This window comes from Scleropages formosus, chromosome 12 (assembly GCF_900964775.1).
Source record: "Scleropages formosus chromosome 12, fSclFor1.1, whole genome shotgun sequence".
Lineage (NCBI taxonomy): Eukaryota > Metazoa > Chordata > Actinopteri > Osteoglossiformes > Osteoglossidae > Scleropages > Scleropages formosus.
In genome coordinates this window covers 10,216,088-10,241,381 of record NC_041817.1, presented here as the reverse complement: position 1 = coordinate 10,241,381, position 25,294 = coordinate 10,216,088, and the positions used below count along the sequence as shown (strand labels likewise).

At 39.0% G+C, this 25,294-nt stretch overlaps 1 protein-coding gene across 2 annotated transcripts in view; it reads right to left on the bottom strand.

The window, feature by feature from the left end:
* Nucleotides 1-267: 267 nt before the first annotated feature.
* Nucleotides 268-25,294, bottom strand: part of LOC108929452 (GDNF family receptor alpha-2-like) — a 67,438-nt gene continuing 42,411 nt past the window's right edge. The window contains exons 5-9 of one of the 2 annotated variants that reach the window (XM_018743974.2): nucleotides 18,074-18,183; nucleotides 17,497-17,637; nucleotides 12,644-12,819; nucleotides 4,825-4,875; nucleotides 268-3,292 (exon numbers count right to left, since the gene is read on the bottom strand). In XM_018743974.2, coding sequence (XP_018599490.2) covers nucleotides 3,161-3,292; nucleotides 4,825-4,875; nucleotides 12,644-12,819; nucleotides 17,497-17,637; nucleotides 18,074-18,183 — 610 coding nt within the window. In that variant the 3' untranslated portion in view covers nucleotides 268-3,160. The remainder of the gene's footprint in view (nucleotides 3,293-4,824; nucleotides 4,876-12,643; nucleotides 12,820-17,496; nucleotides 17,638-18,073; nucleotides 18,184-25,294) is intronic. The other variant, XM_018743975.2, reaches the window with a different exon arrangement.

Here is a 25,294-nt window from a genome sequence, read left to right as displayed (position 1 = left end):
CATGAAAGAGAATATTTGAGAATCGAGACACTGAAACGTAACATTTAATGCAAAGAGAGAAGCTTTTAACATACTGACAAGCTAGCAAGTCTTCTTTTGCTGAATTTGCTGAATTAAAGAGTATATAAATGAAATCAGACTGTAAACTTTTCTGCATCATCCCTTTTCAATTTTACAGTATCATATGTAAAAAAATATAGTAAATGTGTTCCTAATTGCCTACATTTGTTCATTTTATTTTGTACAAATTTGTTTTGGCCATAAAAGAACATCTCTAGACAAGATTTTTATTATTTTATCAAATTCATTTAGTTGAATTCACCACATTTTTAATAACAATTAAGTAATAATTTAAGTGTCTTGCACATTTTTTGCATTCTGCTGGCCATTCTTGTACAAAGGCAGTGACCCTGTCATGCTGTCAGACGGACTTTACAATGCCTGAATGTAATTTTGTTTTGAGATCTGCTGTATTCTGAAAAAAAGTTCCGTATTCGATAACTGTGCACCAGAGCGAATGAGCAAGTCATTCAGAAATACTGGAAACAAGAAGTCAGGAGTAAAGTGACATATTTGATTCACTGACTTTCTCATGCCTTACTTCAGTGGAGTAAAAAGCGATTCAAAAGTGAGTCTCAGTTTAAGTAATACGTTCAATTTCAATTAGTGTATACAGGTCAGTCAGATCTTCCAAGACTCCCCTGGAGTTTGTGTTAGCCTTAGCTTGGTTCGACCTGTCTCACACCTGTTCCACAGTGGTCAAAATAATTTCAGTTTGTAGACAGCACAGAGTACACAGAAATGACTGGTTCAGTGGGAAATGAAATCAGGTGCTTATGTAACTGCGAGCAGTGATTAATAAGCACTTTCATCTTACCCTGAGACTGTGCCTACTCTGCTATGAAGTGCACAGTATGTGAAGTGTAGACATGTAGTCCTTATTTAGTTTAACTTCCCATTTTTTTTTTTCCAAATAAACCGGAAATAAGTGACTAAGGAGGAATATGGCGCTACAGTTCTGAAATACTGTATGTGTTTATAATCCCAGATGCCTTGAAAAGTAATAAAGAAATATTATACATTATATAATGAAATCATGGCATGCATTACTAATTGGGTGAATGAATATAATAAAGTACTCTTTAAGACACCACCTATTAGCATTGTTCTGGTAAATAAGAGATTTTGATACTCCACCTTGTACTGTGAAACACTTTTCTCATTTGTAAATTATACCTGAAGGCCAGCTGCAACCACTTAACATAAATATGGTTTACTGCCTTAACAGGAGAAGGTCTGGAGACTGGGATTAAATGTCCATGTTTATGCAATACTACCAATAAATGTCTATTTATGTTACACATAGGCAGATATCAGGGCTCTGGAGAAGCCAAAATGTTTTTCTTTTTTCTTGTTTTTCTTATCTGGTTAAAATCTTTTCTTAAAATAATGTTTCATAAATGTTCTGTTACCATGCTAGTGAGCGAGCTAGCAAAGCAAAGGGCATGGTTCAAACAATGTTGTTGTTATCATTCTAGAATATATGTCAGATCATCAGCACGTTAGTGTCAGCATTGCTTGTTATTCATTTACCAGGATTACATACAGTACTGTGAAAACTCAGAAAATCGTAGATATATAAAGAGCCAAGTTTTTCCTACACGTTTTCACACTCCACTGGTGCAACAGTTTTCCCATAACACGGTCATATTCACTTTGCAGTGTATAATGTGACAGAACTGAGGCATCATTTGCTGCCTAAGAAGACTCATTTTTACAAATGACAACTTTCTCAAATGATATTTCTCTTTTCTTCTACTCCAGTGTTGGAATGTTACTAGAAATGAGTTAATCTCAGAGCATTTTGTTTTTTTGATAGAGGACCAGAATGTGTTTCTGAAACATGGCATCCTCAGTACTGAAAGTAATTTTTGCCTCTCTTCAGTTCATTAAAACAGCAGGGGATGTGATACCATCACATTGGAGAAAGAATAATTGAAAGGAAAAAAGCAAAAGAAGGAAAAAAAAAAAACAAAGAATAAGGCCACGCAATAGATTGCACACTGTAATATACACCAGGAAATTGACTTTCTAAGCAAACAAAGCTTGGCTTAGACACCAGGTGAACTTTTGTCTTTCAGTATGACCAGAGCCCGAATAGACGGACAACAACTACGCATGAGGACAGTTTAAGACTAGGGTTCGTGGCACAAAGTGTTCCCAAAGGCTGGAGAGTATGCAGTCTTTGTTCCGTTCTGTTGTTCACACTGCACTCCTCCAGCCTTCTTGCCATATTCCTTTCTTTCTGCAGATGTATTTTCTTCTATTTTAGTACATATGAAGTTACATTAGAACAGCCGAAGGGAAACACTTTGAATCTATACTCACAGACAAATTATACACATTGAGGGCAGGAGGATGACCTCCAAGCTACTTCCAACAAGCACATATTTCTGGTGAAAATGCTGAGTTTACACCTGTACTTTTTCCTTTTAAGTATTTTTTCCTTTCGACAAAATACAGAACTGGCATAAAAGACCTGCAGGGAGTGTGTCTACAAGACTCCATACTTTTAAATCACATAATGTTTTATACTTAAACAATGAAAAGAAAGTGACTGTCCTGAATTTCATCAGCAAAAATATGAATGAATAATAATCAGCTGCTGAAAAGAAAATAGTTGTGGAGCGTCAATCACTAACTAAAGCAAGGGAAAGAGTCCAGGACAGTTTTGTGAGGGGTGGGTATGGAGCCACCTTCTGCAAAGAAGCAAGAGGCAAAGATATTCCCATTGCCTTTGGCTCAGGAGCCATTGCACTAAGGAACTTGAACCATTGCTCCCCATTCTGGAGTTTGGAACTGGTCTACCAGTTACTCTCTGGAAGCAGGCCAAGTGCAGAGCCATGTTTTAAGAGTCATTCCTTCCCAGCACTGGAATCTGGAGCCATCATAGTCTGCCGCCATCTTGCTCTCTCTCTGCTGCATCAAGGCATCAGTCCAGCATACTTTGAACGCTTCCTTTGATTTACAGACCGTTTTCATTGTCTAAAAGAAAGAAATACTGCAGAGAAAGAGAGTGGAATCTTGAAGGTCCTTGTGTAGGGATTTGTTTACACGCTTTTCCTCGGCATCTTGGTCAGTGAGGGGGCCGCGCTGGGCCTTATAGAGCCAGCCTGACCAGCGCGTAGGACAGGCAGACTACCACTGCTCTGGCACTGATACTGGCGCCAGTCGATTGCCCTTCCTCCTCAACTTCTTTCTTTGTGGTTCTCTCCATGCTAATTAGCTTTGGCTGTTGAAGGAATGAAAGGAGCAGTCAGTGACAGTCTCACTGCACCTTTAAAAAGTAGGTCTCTACATTGTAAAATAATCTGGTTAATTTGCATGTGTAGTTCAACATCAACGTCATTGTAACAGAAAACAGGCAGATTTCTACATCATGTCTGTATGGATTAAAAAGGATTATTTTTCTTTTTTCCCCACAGTGTTTACAGAACCTGCCATGATGAGTGTTATGGACTGTTAACGTAGAAAGTTGAGATCATAAAGAAAGCCGAATGTGACAAATGTTGCACAAGCTTATGCGATGAACTGGTTAAAAACTGGCAATTAACTGGAGATTGTAGGGACAACATTTTAATTTTCAATCATTTTAAGTTACTTTTCATTTTAGTCAAACTACAAGGGAGAAAAAGTCAGACATTTTTCAAAGACATTTTTATTTATTACTGCAATATTCAAGGTTTTCATGGAACATAACCAGGCAATAATGAATGTGTGTAATTACTAATATTTAATTGATTTTGACTGACTTCGGTAAAAGTGACTTTGGAGTTATGAATAAAACAAGCTGTAAATAGTCCAACAGCAGCCACGGCATTTGTATGTTGGAGATTTGGTTTATTGTCTAACAAAAAATTATTTACTTTATTGTCTTTGCATTTCCGGACTACAGATCTCGCTTACCTACATACTGATTTTGGAAATAAGTATAGCCATTCCATGCCTTACACTGAAAATTTGTTCACTAAAATAATAGAAATTATTCTTATTACTTTTTAATTTTTCTATATAAAATATATACAATGTGGCAACTTCTGATTAACACTCAATATATATATATTTTTTTTTAATTAAATGTAAAGAGATACTACTGAGAAACCTAACCTGAAAACTAGAAACATTTAAATAAAGCTTAACAAATCTATGGTTACTAGTTTTCATACAGTGTGTATTTCTTGATGACTTTAATTTGTCAACATCTAACACAATTTACCTCTTTTTTTTATCCGAAGTACATGAGTCTATTAGGTACTTTTACTGGTTTAGCTGTGACTACTGAATTTTTCAGTGAGCTCTTCAGCTGTGATTATATTCATTACAGCACAGCCCATGCTTTTAAAATATATTATAAATGGATAAAAAAAAACAAGCAAACAGAAAATATTTAAAAAAAAAAATTAAAAATTATATGGTTGCAGGCTGAGCTATTTCATGTCGAAAAAACACAAATGGAGTTGTGCTCTTAAGTAGGGCTGAAATCAGCCGGGTAGAATACGGTATGCTTCAAGGAGAATCGATATAATGCATGAGAAGCACTTTAGTTCAATTCTGGTCAAAGTATATGAAACCAGGCACACCTCCTACCCTCAGCTGCACTGTACAAAACTGACTTTGTGGTATTCTCCATGACTCTTTCATGTTTTATTTAATAGGGATGCAAATTAAAGTTCTTGTTACCTTGTCCACTGATGTGTTCCACCTTTTTAAATTATAAAAAAGGTTGTTGTCAAGATTGTTAAAATTCACAATTTACCAGCTTACCTCGTCTTTACATAAGTAGTCATTGGACAGGTTACACTTTGGTCCATTTTCCTATAAAACACAACATCAAAACATTAAATTAGATGCCAAAAACTCCTTTGTATGAGGTACAGTCCAACACAGCCTTGCTTACTCTAACCCGTATTTCTCCCCATAGGTCCTTTCAGTTGTATGGTAGGGTAGAATGATTCCTTTGAAGGTCAGCCACTGAAGTTCCCTACTTGAAAACAGCTATTATGGAGTACAACTCCTTCATACAATACAACACTGGTACACAGATACTCTATTCAAGTACTGCATGTGACTGCTCGGGTGAGTGGCTTAAAATGTCTGCAACCATTCTCGTATTTTATTTAATTATTTAGTCTCTTTTGGTAGTATAGAATTTGAAAAAAAAATAAAAAATTCTGCACTGCGTGATGTCATATAAATGATATATCATTTTGCAGATTAGTAACTAGTATTTTTACTGAGTGTGTGCTTATTCATATCTTTATTGCACTTAGAAATCGAAGTAATGTCCTATGAGGAAATCATTAATATGCAACATGAAAAGAACTGATTAGTTCTATATTTACGTTCTTTAGCAAACTTAACTGTGGTATTGTCACGCCCTCGACAGCACCCCAGCCAAACGCACTTGTCAGAAATCAGCAGGGGCGAATGTAAAGGAAGCCACACCACTGCTCCGAGGTTACGGAATCTCTATGAGACAACCATCCCCTCTGTGTTCCCAACCTGCTTCTATGACCCTCGCCCTGTTTTTCTGCCTTGCCACCTCAACCCTGAATCCTCCTTCCCAAATCTCAAGTTCCTCGTCTTTGACCACCTCTTTGGACTACCACCCCAATCTCGGACATCCCTCAGAATGATGTGCTGCCTCCGTTTGTTTGACCCATGCCTGTCCCCGAACACGTCTTTTGTCTTGCCCTTCAGACAAATGAACAAATGATACCGCACTTGGGTCCTACCTCCTATCTCCCGCCCTGGTGTGCACGACAGGTATGTTGTTCAGCTAATCAAAAATAATTTTCTCAGTTGTGACAATGAAAATACTCCTCATTACTAATGATGCGTCTTAACTTTCAGTCTTTGAAAGTAATCAATAAGTTTTCCCCAGTATACCCAGCAGTTATCTTCAACATGGCATACCTTGGCTGACCTTAAGAAAATCAAGCTGGTTTACTCTTGAGATCAAACAAACAAACACACACTGATTTAATATGTTCGTACAAGTAAAGTATTATAGTTATCCAAAGTTTGGGGTCCTGCATGTGGGATGACAATAAAATAACTCTTTTCATATGGAAACCAGATTATTTATATTCACGGTTCAGCAAGGTGATAGCAATGGAAGGTAATTAGATCACAGATGACATCCTTGACATTCCATAATATATGAGTCATTTATTTCCTTGCTCTTCGTAAGGCAATTGCAGGAAAATCCACTTTATGGCAGAAAAATCACATCTGCCCATTGGGTAGAACAAGAAAACATGGCATGACTCCTGAAAATTTATGCTCTCCTGAAAATTTACGTCCAGGCTTTGTTATTTATTACAAGACCAATAGCGGGTATATATAATTTGCTTAGGTAGAAAAGCTGTTGTGTGTCATTTATTTGAAAGTTATAAGTAATGAAAAAAAGGAGAAAAGTTTAGCTATGTGCTGATACCTTAGGAGCTTTTTTTTTTTATGTTGGCTGAGCAGGGTGAGATGCGCCAACTCATAAATAATCATCAGACTCTCAGTGTGCCTATTTACAAATTCATGTTTTAAAATAAATTGCACCGCAGTCTTCCCTGGAATCCCTCTGGGTAGAGAAACGCGATAGTCAAAGTGCATTTTGCAGAACTTTAATCTAATACGCTATGTTAGATCAGGCACGCTGTGTTCCACAGCAGTAGTGGAAAAGCAAAAAGCACTGCATCAGAATATTTGCACTGTGGCATAAGAAATGTGTGGAAATAATGTATCATGTATTTACAGCATTGAGTGCCTGTGTTTTTCCTCTTTATTTTCCTGTTATTTGTCCCCGGACAAGCAGATCTCTCTCTCTCTTTCGCTCTCTCTCTCTGCTGTGTTGCTGTGGACGGTTCCTCTAGTTCCTCTGTCACTCCCTTAAAAATGTAAAATAAGCCAAATCTGTAGAGATGAACACAGCACACACCTCCTCCGATGTGTATGCAATGAACCACGTGCTTCTGTTCACTCTGCAGGGTTCAAGGAGACTGCTATTCACACAGTTTCCCCTCCAGCCCTGTAGGTGCTTGGGAGAGGAACCCAGTTCTTTCACATTCCCGAGGAAACACGGGCCACTTTGTATTTACTGAGCCTACTCACCACAGATGGGGGGGGCGTGGTTGTTTGAGTCCTGCTTGGGGTGCCTTGCCATGGACTGGCGTCCCGTCCTGGATGTGTCCCCTCCCCCTTCGGCCTTGCGCCCGTGTTGCCGGGTTGAGCTCCAGTTCGCCGCGACCCCGCTAGGGACAAGCGGTTTCAAACTCTGTGTGTGCGTGCGTGCATGCGTGTGTGTGTACTCATCACAGATGACTCAAGTTGCCTTGTGATGCAAAGATTTTCAGCAAGCAAGCTAAAGCTTATCATTATGCTAAAACACTCTTGAATACAGACACCCCTCAACTTACACAAATAGACCGTTCTTCAACCTCTTACGTAAGTCAAAAGTTACATATGTCAGTTTCCAGCATCCTTCACTATCATATTCACATAGTCAATACAGCTAAACCTTGTCGATAATCATTTTCCACCTTATTATTTTCAATTTCATCTCCAAATCGATTGTTCTATGTTTGCAAGACGGTTCTTGTTTTCCTTCATGTGCACGTGTACTACCAGGCATAGAACGTATTTCAGATGTTTTGCGGAAAATAAACATGCTATCTGTAAATAATTTGTATGCGGGGAATTTTTTACATAAATGTAAAAAATGGTGTCTGTATTAGAAAAATTTACCGACGAACAGTGTTTTTGATGTGATATATTTTTTATGATGTATTTCCATGTGTTTTAACTCATTGTCATGTTACATGTTGTCATTCTTAAAACACACACACACACACACACACACACTTTCAGAACCGCTTGTCCCATACGGGGTCACGGGAAACCGGAGCCTACCCAGTAACACAGGGCGTAGGGCTAGAGGGGGAGGGGACACACCCAGGACGGGACACCAGTCCATCGCAAGGCACCCCAAGCAGGACTCGAACCCCAGACCCACCGGAGAGCAGGACTGCGGTCCAACCCACTGCGCCACCGCACCCCTCTAAAACAAACACTGAACATAGATTAATTTTTCCCTAGAATGGATAAATGCAAAAATATGTTTTCCACATATATTTATTATTAAAAAATAAGGAATTCTCAGCTCCGGCTTGCCGCGACCCTGCTCGGCACAAGCGGTTGTTGACGATGGATGGATAAATGGGATTCTCATTGAAAAAGGAAGTCTTGATTCAGTCTAATACTATCCTAAATTTCTAGCTTAGACATGAGATAATATAAAACCTAGGCCTACTGCTTAATTTACTGTGGTAGTATACTCTTTTGTCTTCTGTTATTCTTTATATGGTTACGCTGTTTTGTTTAAAAAAGGAAAAAGTCATTTTTACAAGAATAATTATTATTTTCATGTTGCAATGCATCTTTCCTTCAGAATTTTTCAACTTTATGATTGAATTTAGCATTTTTCGAATAGAATGCAGTTGTGTCACTATATCTGTCACTGGTTTGTATATAAAAAGCTTATGAAGTACGTCGCTTTGGAGAAAAGCATCTGCTAAATGAATAAATGTAAATGTAGACGTAAATGAAGTAATTGGCCAATGATACCTCCGGCAACTGCTGTCATCTTTGATAAATCTCTTAAAGTCTCTCCATGGCCTTTATTTGCATACCCTTATATCTACTACGTATAAAGTATAACATAAGTCGTTAATTGTAACAAATAATGAACTAAAGTACTGGATTGTCATATTTAATGGAAACATATAATTCTGTGTTTAGTAAATATAATTTTTACTAATTCATTGCACTCAAGTGATTTTCTGAACAAGAACAGCACCCCCCCCGCCACCTTTCTGCCCCAGAAATGTTTGATAAATGAAACAAAAAAGCTCCAAATACTATGACAACTAAAAGCCCATTAATTATCGTGAGCAGTGATGTGTGGCAGCTGCTTGTTGACATGGCTGCAGAAGCCCCTCCTTAACCCACTGCACCCCCACCTCCACCCCATCCCACAAACAGCAGTAATTCATCAGTGCTCCTCTCGCAGCGTTCAGCATATTGCCTGTACACGTAGTGTATATAAGAGATGGTGGCTCGGTGGGTTCTACAGAGACGCTGCATCTCATCAGCCTCTGACTAGTGAGCAAGGAAAGGAATCACGGTAACCCATGCGAGCAGCTGAAGTAGAATAGAGAAAAATTATTATTATTATTATTATTCTTATTATAATACAGCAGAGTGGGTTCTGCTGGTGCTTCACAGCACCTAGAATGCAGGCGTATATGTAATTTCAAACCTTCCTCAGTCGGTGAATGTTCTCCCCATGTTCACATAGGTTTCTCTCAAAGTCTAAAGATGTGTTTCAGGTGAACTGGTGACTCTGAATTGCCCTTTGTGTGGTAATACTATACTATTGGTAGTATATCAGTATTATTGTACTATACTATAGTATATTATTATTATACTAGTATATATTAAAGGGGAGTGTGGCGGCGTGGCGGGTTTGGCTGGTGTCCGCTGTGTGGCGGGTCTGGGGCTCAAGCCCTACTTGGGGTGCTTTGCGGCAGACCGGTGTCCTGTCATGGGCGTGTCCCCTCGGCACTGCGCCCCGTGTTGCTGGGTAAAGCTCCGGCTCACCGCAACCCCCCTCGGGACCGGCGGTTGTTGACGATGGATGGATAGTTTATATTACTAGTATATTAGTATAAGAGGTTAAGAAGTTGCCCCTTTTAAGAATGAAAGTACATATGTTTTGGAGGAAATTGCATGCACATTCGACTTGCATGCTGAATTTAATAAAAGCGTGTGTCACATGCATAAACATAAGTGTGAATATAATGTAAATGCATACATGTTCAAGCCCAGCAACCCTTGAAATTACAATGAGCTTTCTGAAAAATTATATCTTTCTTCGGTGTGAAAAGTGCAACACAGCAATTAATTTATCGTTAGTCGCCGTCGTCACCTGTGTTTGTGGAGAAACTGAAGCGTGACTCTGGTTGCTCCTATGCATTTTAATATGGCAGGTTTAATGAGCATGCTGTGTGAACCACGGCTGTAGGGCAATTATAACGGCTGTAAAGAGTCTCCGCTGTGCCCGACTCAGACAAATGCAGAAGAACCCACGTCAAATACATGAAAGACAGAACACAGTTACAGTAGCCTGGAGAAGGAAAGTATTGAAGTAAAGACAGAGAAGGTATTTTGGAAGGGCAACAGCTCTCCTCTTCTTGTATGCATGCCATACAGACCTGGCCAGCTTTGATGGGAGGGACAACGCCACTGTTCTTTGTAAGTCCCCTGCGTGTATACTAAATGCAGACGAAATAGATATATCTGGTGTGTCCTGCATAGCACGTTTTAACCAAAGACTGAGTCACGAGTCACTGTGTGAGGTGTCTGCATGAACTCCATCTCACCACAAAATCCCTGAAGAGCACATCCTTTCCCCTTTGTCACCAATCATTTTTACTGCAGCATTATTACAAATTCTCTCACACACACACACTCACTTTCTGAACCGCTTGTCCCATACGGGGTCACAGGGAGCCAGAGCCTAACCCAGCAACTCAGGGCATAAGGCTGGAGGGGGAGGGGGCACACCCAGGACAGGGCACCAGTCCATCACAAGGCACCCCAAGCAGGACTCAAACCCCAGACCCACTGGAGAGCAGGACCCGGTCCAACTTACTGCGCCACTGCACCCCCATTACAAATTCAGCAGTTTTCAAAAACCCAGGGTAATTTCTTTAAAAATCTTTGGATGTAGCAAATCATAATATTTAAAAATAAAACAAATACTTTAAGTGCTAAGAAATACAAGTCTGGTTAGGATGTAGCACTTTGGTTAAAGAATTTTAGCACATTCATTTACTCCTGCTTCTAGTAGCAGACCTGTTGCTTGTCTTACTGTTGTGCAAAGTAATTTGCCACATGCGTAGGCCCACATTGGTCCAAGATAATATAAATACGTATTTAATGAGTGAATTAAAGGGCCATTGCTGGAACCAGTAAAGGTATTGTAGGAGGGAGACACCTTTGTATGTTTCTATATGATTTATTGCTTTGATTATTTGCCATGATTTATTGCCTTTGGATATTTGTTATTTTGGCAAAGTGAAGAAGTGTACATTTTTGCTGACTTGGAGTTAATAAAATATATCGAAGCTTCCTAAACTTAGCCCTAAGCGTGGTGTGTTTGGTCAGTTCATTCATCGTCAATGAAATATACATGTTTTATGTACCCCTAAATACTTCTATGAGTGCTTTAAATTGAATTTGACATACACATTTATTCACAGATAAATGAAATTTCATGTGTGGTTAATATGACATGTAAATATAACATGCAACCGTTCTTTCATTATAATCTTAGAAATATTTTTTTGCAATTGCCATAACTGCTCGTCTCAAGCAGGGTGGCAGTGAGCCAGAACCGACCAAGAAACATGGGGCACAAGGATGAAGGGGGAGGGGACACAAGCTGGATGGGATGCCAGTCCATCACAAGGCACCCTCAGGAGGGCTTGAACCCTTGACCTGCCCCACAGCCGACACAGGCCAAACCCACCATGCCACTGCACCACCACATCCCACCCCAACTTAGAAATATTGTGTCGGTGAATTCAAAATAAACTAGATAGTGGGCATTTCTTGATATAGAAATGGGATTGTTACTTAAAAAGAACAGCATTTTTGTGTTACAATATACAAGACTAGGAAGCGCGGTGGTGGTGCGGTGGGTTTGGCTGGGTCCTGCTCTTTGGTGGGTCTCCGGTCTGAGTCCTGCTTGTGGTACCTTACAAGCGTCCCATCCTGGGTGTGTCCCGACCCCCTCCTGCCTTGTGCCCTGTATTTCCAGGTTGGGCTCCAGTTTGCTGTGATCCCACTTGGTCAGTAGTTTCAGCCAGTGTGTGTGTAAATATACAAGACATTCAAAAAATAATTATTTTAATTGAAAATAAAACTTGTAAAAATACATTTTGAAATGCTGTGTTTCTGTACAAAGTTTTCATTATGTAGAGCAATGAATGGGGGGCGCAGTGGCGTGGGTGCTGCTCTACCGTGGGTCTGGGGTTCAAGTCCCGCTTGGGGTGCCTTGCGACGGACTGGTGTCCCATCCTGGGTGTGTCCCCTCCCCCTCCAGCCTTACGCCCTGAGTTGCCGAGCTAGGCTCCGGCTCCACGCGACCCCGTATGGGACAAGCGGTTCAGAAAGTGAGTGTGTGTGAGTGAGTGAGCAATGAATGTATTTATTAGATCTTTGTTCTAAATATCTTTATTATTTTCTTTTTGATTTTCATGTTTAGATAGTACGTTAGTCTAAGAACACTTGCTAGAAAGTGGCATCTTGCACGGGGCATTAGCAAGAAAGCAAGAGCAAGGAAGGAGGTAACATGATTTAGTTCCTCTTCTGTACTAATTAATATTTTACTCAAAATATCAGGCTTACAGTTGCTGATGACGATAGACTAAGTAGCTAAAATAACACTGATTTGAGTCTACAGAGATTCAGGTGTTACGATGTTGGTACAAATGCATTTTATCCTGGTAAAATGTTAGCCTACCTTCAGGTTAGCACAGGTGGAGAAAACACAAGCATCGTCTTTGATGTCGTTTTGGTTGACCGAGGGTTCAGACAGGCTCACCGGCTCCACATCAGGCCTCAGCGAAGGTGTCACTGCAACAGGCTTGGCAAAGGGGCCCGAGTCTGGTCCATAGCCAAAGGCATAAATGGCGTTCCCTGGAGAAAAAAAGGGAGCATTCTTGTCAATTTCGTTCTGATGGTCTTCTCCAGGGTTATAAGTGCAGCAATCCAGTGTGTTCTCCCCAAGGAGTCCACATTGTGTTCTGGGCATACAATGAAGGTCTTTTGTTTCATCTTCAGTCAAAATGTCTCGTGAATGTAAAATGAAAACACTTCAAGTCTATCAACAATAACCCTTTGGCATAAATGTAAGTAGTTTTCTTTGGATTTTGGACGATTTGTAAATGAAAAAGCTTGTGAGAAAAGCCATTCACTCCAAAGTCAATTTTTTTCCCTTCAATTTAAAAACAAAAAAAAGTCTCGTAGAGAATGTATATAAGGTGTAAGTCCATCAGTCTAACTATCTGTCTGACTGTCTGTCTGTCTGTTTATTAGTAAGGATCATTTTTCACTATTGTTAGCATTGCTCCTTAAAAGGCAACACTGCAAGTCAAGTTAATAATTCAGAGGCTAACATGCACTGTCTTAGACGACTATTAATCCCTTAAGTTTTCACCCCGACAAAAGTTCAGGGGTTGATGTTGAAAGCTGAATGCTATATAAATAATATTTTGTGTGAACCTTTATTAAACTTAATGTTTACTGTCATTGTTTAGAGAGGCAAATCTGTAGATTTGTGTTGCTGAGAAACCTATTTTAATTTCCTGTGACTGAAATAACAATCTCTTATATTGATTCATTTAGCTGGTGCTTTTCTCCAAAGCAACTTACAATGCTAAGGTGACAGTTATCACAAGCTTACAATTATTTACACAGCTGGACAATTTCACCAAAGCAATTTAGGGCAAGTACATTGCTTGAGGGTACTACAGCTGAAGATTGAACCTGCAACTTTTCAATTTAAAGGCAACAGTACCAACCACTATGCTACCAGCTGCCCCCTTCTTGAGGGGCAGATAACAAGCAGTACTGAGTTGCACTTTTTATATTAATTTTTTTGAAACTTTGAGATTATAAAATGTTTGCTGATGTTTTTCACCAAAGCAACTTATAGTGCTAAGCTACCTACAATTATTTATCCATTTATACATCTGAGTAATCTTACTGGAGCAGCTGCTCAAAAACCTTGCTTTCAAAATCGCATTCTTTGTAACAAATACTAATCAAGTCAATGCTTAAAATACTAAACAAAACAAGAAAATCAAAATCAACCAAAGGGCTAATGTTATTACTCCTTCCCCGGACAAAATAATGTCAGTGCAGACGCACAGTCAGCACGTAGCTTGAGCTGTGAACCTGCATACATTCTGTATATAGTCAGTTATTATAAACCTGAAATAATATATTGTATTAGTCGTGCTGTTGAGCTATTAAAGAATGCAGGAGGGAATTGTACTTATTGTATGACTCTAGGTTAGTAATCATTAGTAATGTCGCTTTCTAGTTCAACAATCCTGAATACCTCTGGTGTACATAATCTTTACATGGGGCTGTTATACATGAGTGCTCAAAATTCTCTTTCAAAATGTCTTGATAATATGCTCCATGGAGAAGGATCCTGTGTGAGATGTAACAGCCAGAAATGTTGGTTGTCAGCATTCTGGCAGAAAGCAGCCCTTGAGCTTCATCAGTCACTTATTGACAAAAGAGCAATAACCAGCAATTATTTATGGGGAACTGCTCCCAGAGTGGGTGTTTCCTTTTTGCTGTACACGCAGTCATTAGCATAACACAGGGCAGGTTACTCCATAAAAACAACAACAGCATCAATCAAATAAACAGTTACAGATGAGGTCACTAAGCACAGGGGGATGAGCACACAGGGGAGACAACATGTGGCTTTGTACAGCATACAATCAATGCCATCCTGTTCTGTTGAAGCTACAACCAAGAGCATTACGTTGTATGCACTACTGTTTGTACTAAGCTGACAACTGCATTAAAAGAGTCCAATTTATTCAGCAGGATATGGTGGAACAACAATGCAAGTCAAGCGTCTTGCTCAAGGGTACTAAAGCAGGGAACCTCCTAGGACTTGAGACAGTGATTTTAATGGTAATGTCTGTTGTGTAATCACTAAATTACAGAATCATTTTATAGCCATACATGTGAATCAGGTAAATATAATGATGGACCAACATTTTTCTCCTCCCCAGTTTTTTTTTTTACCTGAGACTCAACAAAAGAAAATTCAGACCTTATTACTTTTATTTCTGTGCTTTAAATTGATTTGATTACATAAAACATGCCAAGGAGCTTAGAAAAAATGTCAGGGTTTTAGCTCCCTTAGCTAGAGTCCAGCAATAATAAAGCAATAAACCTAGGGTCCAGCAGAATTCTTTATGGCATTTTGTTTGGACTGGAGCAGTGTGAGATGCTTCTTGAGTGTTTATTTAAGGAAGATAAGGAAATTAGTTATTGCTAGGTATGTAACACTCTTTTACAATGTTCAATGTTCAGTATTAAGAGGTCAGTCAATGCTGCAACATACATTTATCTGAACTGAGCTGAACTTAACACCATTTATTAAACAAACTCCACTTGAACAAGCACCAGTTGTGCAGAAACCCTAGTTCCGCAGGTCTTTTTACAAGGTGCAGTCTTGATCTTTGCACCTAATCTGTTTCTTCATCGTTGAATAGAATGCAGCTAAAGTGTTCTGGTATGGAAATTCTGCCACTGGAGGCCAATTAATGTTCATTTTCATGCCCACAGCAACAATGTCTCCCTGCAACGTATTCCTCAAAGTGGAAACTAGTTGCTGTTCTAGCAAAAGTCAATACTTGTTGCCTTTTTATGTAGAAAAAATGCTATCTTCACCTTTTCAGACCAAATGTAAATGAGTCCTAATGGATTTTAAAAACTATGTAAAATAACTTAAAGATTATAAAAAAAGGAAATTGCTCCCTCCAGATGACTGTGGCAGACAGAATAAGCTACATCCCCACCTCCCAGGCTGGCAGTTATATCTGGAGAGAAGCTTGTTGAGGAAATGAGCTCATAAAGCCCAAGATCTATTAAACAGAGTTGGGAGAACTAGACTGCGAAATCAAGTGGGACTGAGAGCTTATGAATGTATCACGAGAGTTTTATGTGGCTGTAAGATGATTTTGAGAGAGAGAGAGTGAGTGTGCGTGTGTGTGTGTGTGTGTGTGTGTGTCTGTGCATGTTTGTCGATAACATATACAGCAAATTTTAGAATAATGGTGTCTGTATGTCTTCCCACTTCTGCCTCTAATCTGGACACTCCCTGGACATACCTCAGTATGACACACTAATGATATGAATTAATATGCCAGCTGTGTCAGATGTATCATAGGTTAACAGCACTGTCAGGGATCCCCTCACACTTTTACTGCTTTCTGGTTTTGTCTGCAGAAGAAGTACTGGAAACAACTCTCAACCATGTTAATCTAATAATAATTTGCCTAATTGTGAAATATATTTCTAAATGTATTTTGGAAAAAAAAAAATTCAGTTAATTGGTGACTACTAAATCCTGAACCCCTCCATACTGAGAAAGCAAACACACTAAATGAAATACTCATTAAGTTTGATCTGCTTCAGTTTCAGAATGGAGGAAATACAGGCAGCACAGATAATCTGCCCCCAGATTTTAGTTGTATGCAAGTTCATAGTCACTCTTTTTTACTGAAATATTATCCAAGATTTTAGTGCTCAGCTAGAACAAAAATTAGAACACCCAGGAACATGTGCTGACCAGGGCTGCTGACCTCAGATTTCGGGCGTCTGTCACTCTGAGAGCCCGACTAACTGCACACACCATGGCTTTATGGTTTATGGTTGCTGCCAGTTCAGTGTAGGATCTACTGTTTCATTTTGTGTACTCGTTTGTCTCTTGACTACAAACAAAGCTGCTGTTACTTTGGCTGGACAACACTGGTGAGCATAAATAGACATTTTACATTCAGATGGCAGTTTCAAGTAGTCCCGCTGTGAGCTGTGCAGACTGCGTGTTGACAGTGAGTGGACACTTTACAAAGCAAGCATGAAACCAAAGATTTTTTAGCAGCATTCAGGGGATGTGTTCCCAAAAAAGAAAAGCAAGATGTACCCTCTAACTGTTCTTTGGTGAGATGAGCTTTAAGGGCTTGTTGAATACAGGTCTGTCTGAACTATGTTGTGGTTATTTTTAACTCAGAATTTTTACAACATAGAAGTATTTACTTCATCTTCATTGTTGTGTTGCTCTGATCAACCAGATATGGAGGAAAGACCTTCATGTGGCATTAAAACTGAATTCTGAATGTATGTACTTATAACAAATATAAATAAATGAATTAATGAATAAGTGAATAGAAGAAGTAAATACCACTTAATTTCAGTTATATGATTTTTTTACTGTTATTACAATGTATTGTACCTTTCTTGATGCACTGAAAGACTCATTTCTAGGATGACTTCCTGTCACCTCATTGATCCTTACTTCTGATGACATAAAACTACACAAGATTTTTCTCAGCCTGTATGCAAACGTTTCCAGTTTTAATATATTGTCACATAATGTTAGCACCCATATAATGGACAGTAAACGAAGAGCTGCTGTTGTACAGAAGTCTCTATTCTTTTTTTCCCTCCATTATTATCTTGCCATGAATCTGGACAAGAAAATCCTCTAAATAAACACAAGAAAGGAGGTATTTTATGCAGAAATTATCAATGCAAATGACACCCAAGGATAACTGGACTCACTTAAGCAGGTGTTCTCTCTGAAGTCACTGAGGAACTTCTCACACTCCTCCTCCTGGTTCCCACTGCTCCGGCACGTGCACCATGGTGAGATGGTGATATTTGTGTAGCTGGCATCCACATAGTTGAGTGTCATGTCAGACCCTGGCATACAAACACAGTTTAAGTTCAATTATACCAATGCAATCCCCGACAAAAAAGATGCGAAAACCCTTCAAGTGTGGTCAGAAAAATTGCAGATGCTTTACCAATAAGTTATTATTTAATATATTAAAATGTTTGGTTGTGTAAAATGAACAACTTAAAATGCCCTTTGCCCCTTTGTGGAGCAGGGTCCTTTTGCTAACTTACTTCCCTCAAGGTACTGCAGTAGGAGAGATACTCCTACCGACGTTCATCAAATCGCAAGTCGACAGCCCTAACCACTACTCTACTCTCTCTATGCCAAGAAAGTCATCAATCCTTTGTACAACCAGTCAAGTCACACATCCAGCTCCTTCACTTTTTTCTTCTCAAAAGACAGACTGCTCCATTGTATAAAATAGCAGGGAACAAATAGTGGAAGGAGGACATTACTCACCGATGAGCCCTACGTAGGAGGTTAGGCAGGCCTGGTAGTTTTCATTGGGACAGTTGGTAATGGAGTGTGGAGTTGTCTGACAGTTCATGTGGAAGTCAGCCAGTCTGGACCTAGTCATATAGAATTTGGAATACATCAACAGTGTACTTTTTATTAGCCAGTATTTACAAGAGCCAGTATGATGTGGAGGGGCTGTATTTTCTTAAGTTACAAAAGGTGTGCTGTATTTTATGTTGTTTATACCTATTCATCCACAAATGTTAATCCAGTCAGTACTGGTTTGCATCTGTTTGGGCAATGATGTTCTGCTGTTCTGCTTTCCCACATCACTGCTCTTCTCAGAGGTGAAAGGAAAAATCAGAACTCACTCACTCACTCACCTCAGCATTACTTTTTCATCTTGTCTGTCCTCGACTTCATGTATCATTAGTTCAAAGGCGCTGCTCAAGGCAAAGGCCGAGCAAGCTGTGATCCAGCATCCCCAATGTCCGAGGGGAATGGGATCTTCTCGCATGGGAAAGGTGCTCTTGCAGGATAAACTGGTTGTCCCATGAGGAATATAATTTCTCATTGGAAACATAATGTCGCATTAGGAATAAAGTTTTGTATGGGGAACGTAACCTTTGTGCTAGGATGGCTGTACATTACTGTTATTTGGATTGTAATTTAAATCATTATCATGTACATCATATTTATTTTAATTTGTCAAATATAGCTATAATAAAGAGAAGTATGATTCTAGTGCTCCTATCTTGACCATTATACTCACTTGACTAACTCTGCAAACCATTTTACTCATGTTGAGAAAGAGATTATTACACATTTACATAAAACAGTAAAACAGTGCCAGTAAAGGTCATGTAGTTCCAGTCAGAACTACATAACATCGATAAGCATGTCAGAATAGCTGCTTCCTACTTTGTCTGCCCTTCAGAATCCCAATTTATATGTTCTCATTGTTTTTTTTTTTTTTTTTTTACGGAAATACACAGTAGTAGAACACTATGCAAAGGGTGTTTCAGGAAAATGTACAGGTCAGTATATTTTGCCATTAATATTTTATGAACTGCAAATCTTACAGTCCTGGGAATCCAGGCTCAGGCTCTCAATTCGACACTAAGCTTGTGGCACAGTCATTTAAATGGCCTCTTTTACGGAAAGTGGCACCAGTGTATAAAAAGAGCTCTATTCAGCAACTGCGTCTTACAAAAACTAAATAGATAAATAAATAAATAACAAAAAACAATCATGAACTGGGACAGAATCAGGCACATGATTTGTATGAATAGATTATACAGAATGAAGGAATTAAGAATAAAGAATGAAATGAATTGCAACAATGTGAGATTTCACATCACCGGCTGATAAGCTGCTGTGGTTTATATTGCTGTAATCATTTTACAAATCCCAGTCAGTTTTGTGCTGCATAAGGTGGTGCAATTTAGTGCAAAACCATCAACTAGAACTCCTGCTTTGTTAGTCTGAGGTGACTGCTCCTGGCACAGTGGTGGTGGTCTCAAACCGGAAAACAGCAGTACTGCTACATGTAAAGGTATCAAGATGGTATCAGATGCATACATACTCTACATAATACCCAGTGCTAAGATGGCCCTATTTTAAAGCTCTGGAGGTGTTATGCAAAGATATGGCATTCTGTCGTCTACTCATTTAATCTTCATTGCATGATCTGGAATGCCACACCCACTCAGTATACTGACAGTGATAAGAAGGAGGCTCATTTTCTTTGTAACCCCACAACTGTGCACACAAGAATCATTAGATTACCAGTACTGGTATAAGTGCACTTCTCAAATCAAACACTTGCTTGTGATCTTGTTGACAAGTTTCTTATTTGACTTTTTCCGGCACTAAACATAATGTATAATGTCCCACACTAGAAAATATGCGTAATGGAGCCTTTCATTTCTTATGTATGCATCCTGCAACAAAAAAGAATCATGGCCAGTCTTTCTTCACTTAATAGAAAGTCAGATGAGCCATTTAAGTGTTAATAGTATGGTATTGAGAGCAGATAACACAATGACCTTAATACTCATCAAAGCATCTGCTAAGTGAATAAATGTAAATGTCAGGAAAGTTTTGTGAATTTATATTGCTGAGTGTTTGGGAGGGTTAGAATAGTGAGAGTTTTGAGTTTTTGCTGGCCAGTGAAATAGCTGATAGTTATTTTACTGCTGAAGAGCAATTTTCTTTCTGATTTAGTTGCTTAATTTGTGAGGTTGTAAATATGGGATTTGCTAATAAAAGCAATTGCAAGTCCATATTGCCACACCATGCGTGGTCAGTGTTTAAACCCGACACACCTTGGTATGTCACACATTTATTCACCCTTATAAGACACAGCCCATTTTCTTTAGAGAAAATGAAAACATCTTGGGATGAAAGCTTTGATCAGAAAATACTAAAAAGAAAGACAACAGGTACAGCATGTTTGTATGATATAAGTCCCTGAGCTGTAGCATGCAAACTGAAAGATACACAAATTTGCAGGTATCTAAATGATTATAAAATAATACTTTAAAAATGAATAAACCAGAGCATGTAGGAATAAAGCTCTGGTATGGGTGTACTTAGCAGCATGTTCCAGTAACTTTGAATGTAATGCATTTTTTTTTAAAATTAATGTCACTTTTCTACTATTTTCACTTCATTTTTTTTATTTCTTTTGTTATATTTGTCTGAAGTCAACTATACAGGGTAGATTACCATACAATAATTGCAAAATGATTCAAATGTAGCAAAGAAATATATATCATGCATACAGTATATAACTCACTATACTCCAATGGTAATCTAAAATATGATATATGATGCAGCTGGGAAATGCAGCTCTGATATCCTTCTTTAATAGATAACAGGGATATTTTCTTTGTGTGTTGTGTTTCTATTTTATTTCAGTTTTTCCCTTTAGGAAATAACCTGTGTGCAGCAATATTTGCATTATAATGTTAAAGTAAAATCATAAATCATATTTGACCAATCAGTTTCTGTGATGGACACAAAAAAGAATATGTGTATGATATGAGTCTTACTAGCACACTCTCTTAAGTACTGCAGCTTTTCTGTGCCGCAGTTTTGGAGAATATTGCATTATTCAAGAAGGTGTTTTTTTTAATACAATATGAGGTTCAGCAGCGTATCAAGGGAAACCCTAAACCATGGGATGTTTAATAACTCTTGCAGTCTGCATAGGGGGTTTTCATTACAGGGCATTGTATGCTTGTTCTAATATTACCAGCATGCATATTTTGCAGTTCATTAGCATACCTCATAGGATGTTTGTGATTTGCATGGCTAATTACAAATTTGTTTATTGCATGAGACAGAACCAGTGTGCATGAATTGTATACAGGGATAGGCAGGGCTGTGTACCATGTACACAATATGCATGAATCCTACTTTCTGTTCTCAGGGGCAAGAGAAGGGCCATTAGCAGTCATTTTAATTTATTGATTCAAATTCCCTGAAATTTGGAGTGAAAACTCTTACCTAATTGGACCTAAATCTAATACTGTATGGTTTCTTTAAACTTTTTTTAAAGGGTGCTCAAATTAACTCTGGCTGTGCTTTCAGCAAAAGTGTCGAGTCGTAAAAAGCGATGTATACTTAAATAATTAAGCATCTGAAAACAAAAAAAGTTCAGCATGTAAATTTGAATTACTGCATAAATCATATATCTTTGATCAGAGGGTCATGGAAAACTTTGATGGAATCACTGAGTTGCTGTTGTTCCAGGGTCCAATGAAAACTCAGTTTATGTCCACTGTATTTAAGGACCGATTCCTTGTGCCGTAACTAATGGGATAATGATAAGAAAATATGAGAAGGCAGCAGACGGGTGAAAGGTGCAGAAAGCAGATAAAGTGAAGAGTGGCTGTAGTTTTCCTGTTAATGATATGGGCTCTTCACTCCTTTGTGACCTAATGAAGCAGAACTGGTCTGTTTAGTTGTTTGTATTCAGACCTGTTCTTTGTGTGTGCCCTTTGTACCTGTGTGAAGGTTCAAAACTGATTCTGGAAAACAGTACTCGAGCAACACATCAGGGTCAACGCTGCTTCTGCAGTGCTTCCAGTGCAGCTTAGCTGTTTCACTTGGTGTGGAAATTGCAGGTGTTGAGGGTTCTCTGAGTTCTCCTTTGTGAGAATGAATTCAGTTTTTAATGGTGCAAAATTGGTTATTTTGTAAGTAGCGGTTGTTTCTTCTTCTTTAGCTGCAATGGGAAAACCAGTGCCTCCTGCCCCTATGGCTACTGATGACATGCACTCTTTGGTTTTCTGCAGCTTCTTTCAAGCTGATATTTTAATGTTCTCCTTGTCCAAATGCATTTGGATAAAAAATTGTATTAAAATAAATATTAATATCTGTAAGTTTCTTGTATGGGGTGTGGTGGTGCAGCGGTGCAGCGGGCTTGGCTGGGTCCTGCTCTCTGGCGGGTCTGGGGTTCGAGTCCCGCTTGGGATGCCTTGCGACAGACTGGCGTTCTGCCCCCCTCCAGTCTTGCGTCCTGTGTTGCCACGTTAGGCTCTGGTTTGCTGCAACCCTTCTTTGGACAGTGTGAGTTACTATTAATTTGTTTGTTTTCTTTCTTTGCTTGTTTTTCAAATCTATTTCAATTACACCAAATAGAAGTGGTAAAATTAATTTGCTTGTTCAGTAATATATGTGTTCTTTTCTTTTTGCTGTTCTTTCTTTGTTTTTAGGCCTATAATGTGCCTGTTTTTAAGTAAGGAAAAGCCATGCACATCTACATGTTTTTTGTTTGCACTGTATTTGAAACCAAATACTGAGTTATGGGGTGGCCCTATGTATCCTCTCAGGTTCATTAGTGAACCATTTCCAAAACAGAAAAAATATTTCAGTCTTTTTTCTTTCCTTTTCAGTTCTCTATTGATTTGGATCAATTAAATTTCTGCTATCTAAGGAAATCTAAGGACAAAGGACAAAATAAACTAAGGATATTTGTTTGTAAGCATTCAAAAAACCAACTGAGGGGTTGAAATATGGTATATAGTCACTAATTACTAAACAAATCTCAACTGCCTTTTTAGCATAGTTTAAATGCTATTGAAGCCAAAGAACTTTTAAAAACAAAGACATAGCCATTTTGTTTGATTTGTCCTGGCCTCGTGCTTAAAACAATTCAGGGAGATTCACATGGATCCTTTCAATACTTACTGTATGTGGCAAAGAAAACTTCAGAATATTTCCGGAATTTCAAGGCCAGTATATTTTAGACAGTGATGTAGTTAACAGTGCCCCTAAAAAAAACAAGCCACGACTATCTGATGCAAAAATCATCTGTAGTGGTTTTATATTTGTCATAAGTTCTTCCTGCTGCGTTGTCAGTGGACCAATATGACCAGTCATGGAATTCCTTCATCTAATATACACCTGAGTGCCTCAGTCAGTATCTGTTACTCTAAATGTGCATTTTCCTTCCACCAGCAAATTATACCAAGTAAGTCATAGTTTTCCCCAGGCCCACTGAAAGACCACAGAAAAAAAAGAACTTTACTGCTGCACTTGTACATGTTTCCTTGAATGATCTGTCAAATGCACGAATGATAAATCACAACCAATTGGGACTGCAGCTTCAAACAAGAATCTCATGAAAAGAAAAATCATAGAGGCCTTCATGCACGGCAGACTGATCTTCAGACCCAACCTGTCCAATGTCCGCAGTGCTTTTATAACTCAGATCTGGGTCAGGTTACCTGCGAAAAGATTAATCTTGTTTTGCTGAAGTCCCTGGGTAAGCAGTGTGCTCAAGACAAATCCCTCAGACAGTAAATAGGGCGAATGACAGAAAAGATAAATAAAGGATGGTGAAGTGTTGCATTGATGCTGCATCCAATCAATAACTGAGAGTCTTTGCTAAACTCAGCCAAACTTCCCAGCCCTTTCATTCCCAGCATTCACCTTAATTCCCATCTTATATGTGAGCATAGTTCTTCCCATACAAAATCTGTCATCCCCTCAAAAAATGGCCCAGAGTGAGCAGTTTAGTGACCAAGCTTACCCACAGAGGGAAAAAAAACGAACAAAAAATCAACAGCTCTTCAAATGAAGACAGAGGATAACTGTCATTGTGACCTTCTGAAGGAATTTTCCACAGCCTCTGCAAATAATTAAGCAAAAATGAGCCAGTATATATTCTCTCCTTTGCCTTGGCTGTCCGTCCACACTCTCAATGCATGCAGATAGACCTCCAGGGCTCAGCTTGCCAATCTATACCGCTGCGACGGCACCTCTGGCCCCTCTCTACTCGAACACGATCGATACGCATTCCTCGAGGTTGGCTGATGTACATGCCTGTTTATTCTCTGTGCTGTGGGTGCGGATTAGACCCCTCTCTCGGCTGTCCTCCAACACTGCCAACCTGAGGCTGAGAGGACCCAGAGGACCCCGAAAACAGATTCTTTGTGTGTATGTGCGTGCGTTTCCCCATCGTCTGTGGTCATAACCCACACTCCTGGGGCAGAAGAACTGGCAAGGAGCAACTGGTGGCACACAGGTGCCCCCATCAGCAGCGCATACTGCAGCAGCAGTGTACTGCGGTGGGGGGCGTGGGGCTTTCCTCTGATGTGCTCATTTGGAAAGAATGCCTGCTGATGAGTGAGAGCACCTTACCTCACGGCAAAAAGAAAAGGTAACACAGCAAAACAGCTACCTCCATTTTGCTATCATCTTGTCATTTTCCTAGCCAACTATCATTTGGCACCATTACTGTCTCCACACAGTCGGGCAGCCTCCCCCTGCTAAACAGAGGGTTCTAAGAATCATGCAAATTATGGTGATAGTACTAAAATAGCCCAGAAGGTTACCTTGGCGGTGCTTTGTGTACACATTTGGGCATTGCAAAAAAGATGGAGTAAATTTTACCCTCGGAGTAATCGAGTAATTTTTTAGCTACATTAAGACATTGGGCTTTGAGAAATGTCTTTTTTCTAGTTCTGTGGGGAAAACAGGCTTTAACCAAGTGTTGCAGTCCAAGCTCTTAAAATCTGGCTTACTAAATATTTTATATTATACATAAATTTGTAGTAATATAATATTTATATTATTTATATTCAACATAAATTGTTTATATACTTCTTTTACAAGCAGTTCATTAACATGTATTTTAAAAAATTATGCAAAATATATGAAGTTACAAATATACAGTTTCCTTTCCCAGTCTTTTTAATGAACAACTCCCCT